Consider the following 5,898-nt stretch of genomic DNA (forward strand, 5'->3'; position numbering starts at 1 on the left):
TTTGTCCAATTCCAGACACCGCGGGATATTATGATCCATTGCAATATCCTCTTTTATTGCCATTCGGTGAATATGGGTGGGACCTGAGTGTACATCGTAGTAGTACAAGAAGAATTAGTTGTCGCGCTTATTATTCTTATATTCTTCAGGTAAATATAAACTTCTTCTTTGCTTTTTGCAATATTTTATGGTCTTCCCTTGTTTAAATCAAATTCATTTTTATAATTATGAATAATTCTTTTATTATATATTCCAGATTTGTCCTTGCGAGGTATCTTTGTTCCTTCTTGGTTGTCGCCTTCTTCAACAATTTGTTGTTGGCATCCGTGTAAAAATAGAAACAATGGCACTCAGATATTATCGTGAAAATCAGACAAACATTAGAGCTGAATTGTATCAAGATTTACAAGATGCTCTAAATTCTGGAGAAACCAATATAGGTATGACACTTTTTGTACATTTTTCATATTGATTTGTTTTGTTATGTTATAGTTACCTAATATATTTAATTGTGATAACTAGGCAATATTGGTAGAAGAACGATACTTCCATCCTCTTATACGGGTAGTCCACGTGATATGCATCACAGTTATCAAGATGTTATGGGATTAATAAGGAGGTTTGGAAAACCTGATTTATGTATTACTGTTACATGCAATCAATTTTGGTCCTCAATTATTAGAAAGATAGATGTTGGTCAGTGTACACAAGATAGACCTAATGCAGTGACTAGACTATTTCACTCACTGTTAGAAGAATTAAAAGATGACCTATTTCGTAAGCATATATTAGGCAAGGTTATTGCATAAGTTCATGTTATAGAATTTCGAAAAAGAGGACTGCCCCATGCTTATATATTGCTCATCCTTGATGAAAATGATAAAATAAAAAATCCTCAAGATATAGATGAAATAGTATCTGCTAAAATTCCTGATCCCGAGACTGAGCCTGATTTGTATAATGCAGTTGTAAAGCATATGATGCATAATGCATGTGGAATTAAAAATATGAATGTTGTTTGTATGAAAGATAGACGTTGTAAAAGTGGATTTCCAAAAGCATTTGCTTCTGTGACTTCACTAGGTACATATTCATATGCTGCATATATGAGACGTGATAATGGGAGGCATGTCCCTAAAGGAAAACATACGCTAGATAATCGTTGGGTGATTCTATACAATCCTTATTTGCTTTTAAAATATGATTGTTATATAAATGTCGAGATTTGTTCCAGCATAACTTCTATTAAATATTTATATAAGTATGTCTATAAAGGTCCAGATAGGGTGTTGTTTGGGGTTAGTACTAAGTTGTGTGGAGGTCAGGACGAGATATCCGAATTTGCTAATGCGAGATGGATCTGCCCACATGAATCTTTTTGGAGACTTTATAAGTTCCCTTTGAATGGAATGTTTCCTTCTGTTGTAGCTTTTCAGTTACATTTGCCTAATAGACAACAAGTTACTTACTATAGGCATGAGAAAGTTAAAGATATAGTAGATAACGAGCACATATCCAAGATAATGCTTATAGAGTTTTTTTTATAACTAATAGTATTTCTGAAGAAGCATGGAAACTTCTTTACTTGGAATTTCCAGAATACTTTTATTGGGATCTCAAAAGAAAAGAGTGGATACGACGCAGTCTCAGTCGACATACGGTAGGAAGAATGAATACAGTGTCTCCTACTGAGGGAGAACGCTATTATTTACGCCTGTTATTGCTCCATGTCCAAGCTCCAACATCTTTTGATGATTTGTTAATAGTGAATGGCACACCATGTTCTACTTTTAAAGAATCGGCAGAAAAAAGAGGCTTGCTTGAAACCGACAATAGCATTAAGAGTTGTCTGAGAGAGGCAGCAACTACACATATGCCTTCCGCTTTGAGACAATTGTTTGCTACAATATTAGTCTATTGCCATCCAAATGGTGTACGAGATTTATGGGATGAGTTTCATCCTTTTATGAAAGAGAACTATGCCTCATCAAACGATGGAAATGCTAATGTTGATAATTCGGTTAATCGCTTGCTTAAAGATCTTGATAATATTTTAGGTTAAGTTCAGAGTGATAAAGGTATTTCCGATTACAACCTCCCCAAAATGACTATGAACAATAATCATGATAGTGGTTTATCACAATTAATAAATGAAGAGATATCTTTGAAAATCCCAAAAGAAGATATCATGGCCATTCAAAACCTAAATGTTGAACAAAGAGTAGCTTTTGATAGGATCATTCCATCTGTTAAAGAAAAAAGGAATTCTATTTTTTTCATAGATGGGACCAGGAGGCACAGGCAAAACTTTCTTATATCGAGCAATTTTTGCTTACTTAAAGAATGAAGGTCATATTGCAATTGCAACTGCAACATCCAGAATTGCAGCAATATCGTTACTTGGGGGACGAACTGCACATTCTAGATTTGGCATTCCAATTAATATAGATGGTTCATCCAGTTGTAGATTTAGCAAACAGTTTGATGTTGCCAAGCTTTTGTGTCTTGCGGACATACTTATTTGGGATGAAGCAACTATGGCTCATCGACATGCCTTTGAGGCTGTAGATACATCCTTAAAAGACTTTACAGACTCCGATCTTTTTTTTGGTGGGAAAGTCTTAGTTCTTGGAGGTGATTTCCGTCGAACACTTCCAGTAGTTCCTTGTTCTACTATAGCTCAAAATATTAATGCATCTGTAATCAAGTCTTTGTTTTGGTCAAAAGTTGAAATTATTCATGTAAACCAAAATATGCGTGCTAGAAACGATCCAATGTTTGCTGAATTTCTGCTGCGTATTGGTAATGGTGAAGAACCTTATGTGATTGATGACATGATTAGATTGCCAAATGATATGATCATACAATGGACTGGTGAACAATCAATAGATGCGTTAATAAATTTTGTTTATCCCTCTCTAAGTCTTAATGGATGTAATAGTGACTATGTTGTTAATAGAGCGTTATTAGCACCAAGAAATGATGTTGTAGATAAACTTAACAACAAAGTTATTAGACTTTTTCTAGGGGAAGAAACAATATATTATTCATTTGATAGCGTTCCTGATGATGTTCATAACTTATATCAACAAGAGTTCTTAAATTCTATTGCTCCTGGGGGATTGCTACCCCATGAATTAGTATTAAAAAAAAGGTTGTCCCATCATGCTTCTTAGGAACATTAATCCAAGCATATGATTTTGTAATGGTACTAGATTAATTTGTCTTCAGTTTTATGACAATTCTATATATGCTGAAATTGCATCTGGACAATTTAGAGGTAAACAAGAGTTTATACCACGCTTACCTCTCAAACCAAAGGAAAATGAACAGATGCCCTTCACTTTCACAAGAAAACAGTTTCTAGTTAAACCTAGTTTTGCTTTGACTATTAACAAATCGCAAGGACAAACTATTCTAGTTGTCGGTATATATCTTGATGATCATGTTTTTACACATGGACAACTATACATTGCATTATCGAGGGGCATTTCAAGGAATAACACAAAAGTTTTGGTGAAAAATGGAAACTTAATTACCTAGACATAGTGGAACATATACAAGAAATGTCGTGTATTGGGACATATTGTTTTCAAATGGTGATAAAGAATCATCTCATTCACAATAATCAGTAACAGGTAATGTCTCTCTCACTCTCACTGTTATTCTTAATTATTATTATTGTTAATATTATTATTTTCTTTGGCTAATCGTCTTTTTCACTTACATCTTTGATAAGTTAGGCAATTGATGTAATCTCCTCTGCATTGCAAGTTCCTCAACCCAAACCTAAATTACTCGGTTAGGTACGTTACACTTATAGTATAAGGGGCATTTTTACAGATTCTTATGTAACCTTCAGAGTATAGTGTAGCTTTTGTATTGTCATTTTTATTATGGTTATAGCTGACATTATTGTACTATCATCATAATCTGTACAGGAATCCTTTCGAAGAGCTTCACCAGACACTATGTAGGTCACTTGAATTTAAAGCTGCACTTTACAAGTTCAGTACCCAGAAAGCAGAATCGAAAGTACAGATGCTTATCAAACACTATGTGGCCTTTTTGTTTGATGCCACACATGTCAACTTTTATCTATTCAAGATTTAAGCATGTAAACCCAATCTTACCTTATTCTTCGAAGTCTTAAGAAGATTTGCACTTTTCATAATATATCTGTTGATAAGATTATAATTGGCAATTTCACATTTGCACTCTGGGAAATTTACAATAGTGGCAATTTTGATGTTGGCAGTCTGTGTAGAATAAATTCCTCGAGATTTTACATTCTCAGAATATTTTCGAGATGCAAAATGACAATCATGTTTGAAAAATGATTCAGCATATGAAAATTGTAGTCTTTATTGTATTATTACTGCTACCATTAAAAGTATTAATGCACCTTTGAAACATTGTAGACCCTCTCATTTCTAGCATGGTTTCGCCGTCAATTATTTCAATAGCTTTATTAGATGATTTCGCTTCAAAGTCATGGTTCACAATATTCATATTCACTTTAATTTTTAGCACCGGATATTACTCTACCTTTAAGATTGGCAATTCTACTTCTCCAAATAAAAAAATAGGTTACTCAAATAGAATTTGGCATAAGTATTGTAACCTGACCGACATATGTATAAAACTTGAAACCTCCTGAATAAGCATAATGAAAATTTGTCAAATAACAAGTGTATCATGTAACATAGAAGGTACAACTTTCAAATAGCCCATTCTCCTATGTCCATGTATACCAACACATAGAACCGTTTCAAATGTGTCCGTTCAAATGTGTTCTGACTTTCCAAACGTTGCCAACTTCCAATCAGTTACTACAAAAAAAAAAAAAAAAAACTGTTTATAACTGTTCTCATTAGAGATGTGATTATCACTATAAATATGGGCTTCTCCTTAAGTTCAAATTCCGCTGTCTCTCTTTCGCGCCCGCAGAGGAGAGCGACGAAATACCCTATACTATCCTCATCAACCTTTAGAAACTACATCACTTTTTTTTTTTTTATGGAAAAGGTATATTGCTTAAGATATATATTATCATTTCAAAATTTCAGTATTAATTTTGTATGCTCTCTGCCTGCTATTACAACATGATCGTTTGATGAATTTATTGACGTCGACTTCCTGCTTATTCTTCAGGTTCAAATGGATATGGAAGAGACTCGATACCATCCTTTATCTGACATATCAGTTGGAATGGATAGTTGCAAAGTCAAGGTTCGACTATCTAGAAAATGGAATGATCAGCAACATTCCGTTAGACAAACAAATAGGCAACATGAGGATAGATATGATATTAATATTAATTGATGAAACTGTAACTAGGAAAAGTTAAACTATTATTTTAATAATTTCTTAATACAAAATGATAAAACAACTTAAACCTTATGATCTTTTTGTATTAATAATCCAGGGAGTTCAAGTACATGCTACTATTCTGAAACAGGATGCACAATCACTATCGCCTGTTCTACAAGAAGGACATGTTCTTCACATTGAAAACTTTAATGTTACATAAGTTCCCAATGACTATCGTCCTATTCGAAACAAGTGTAGGCTTTTTTTCAATTGGGACACAATTGTTAAGCCTATTAATGGAATACATTTGGAAATCCCACTGTATGACTTCAATTTTCTCGAATTTGGCGATTTAGCGACTCGTTTCGGTGATATTAGAAACTGCTCAGGTATTTAATCATTGTCTATTTATAAAGTTATCAGTTTAGATCATTATTTTAACACAACTTTTCGTTGCAGATGCCTATGGAAGATTAACAAAAATTTCAGAAATAATGGAGACCACAGGCAGCACACTCAGAGAAATTTATTTGGACAACGACCGGTATTCATTTCTCTTTTCTTGCTTATATAATTTGTTAGCAT

The 5,898-nt window shown here is 33.5% G+C and overlaps 1 protein-coding gene across 1 annotated transcript; it reads left to right on the plus strand.

The window, feature by feature from the left end:
* Positions 1-2,282: 2,282 nt before the first annotated feature.
* LOC147515224 (uncharacterized) lies at positions 2,283-5,533 on the plus strand. The gene is made up of 4 exons (XM_086592831.1): positions 2,283-3,154; positions 3,942-4,035; positions 5,155-5,232; positions 5,429-5,533. The coding sequence occupies exons 1-4, from the start codon at positions 2,283-2,285 to the stop codon at positions 5,531-5,533; spliced, it is 1,149 nt and encodes a 382-aa protein (XP_086448957.1).
* The last annotated feature ends 365 nt before the right edge of the window (positions 5,534-5,898 follow it).

This window comes from Coptis chinensis, chromosome 2 (assembly GCF_015680905.1).
Source record: "Coptis chinensis isolate HL-2020 chromosome 2, ASM1568090v1, whole genome shotgun sequence".
Taxonomy (NCBI): Eukaryota; Viridiplantae; Streptophyta; class Magnoliopsida; order Ranunculales; family Ranunculaceae; genus Coptis; species Coptis chinensis.

Bases quoted from the DNA above. Each gene is read 5' to 3' on its own strand.
- LOC147515224 (XM_086592831.1), top strand. From the start codon at position 2,283: ATGGGACCAGGAGGCACAGGCAAAACTTTCTTATATCGAGCAATTTTT. The intron at 3,155-3,941 runs GTTGTCCCATCA...TAATCTGTACAG, and splicing joins GAATTAGTATTAAAAAAAAG to GAATCCTTTCGAAGAGCTTC. The intron at 4,036-5,154 runs GTACAGATGCTT...CTTATTCTTCAG, and splicing joins CCCAGAAAGCAGAATCGAAA to GTTCAAATGGATATGGAAGA.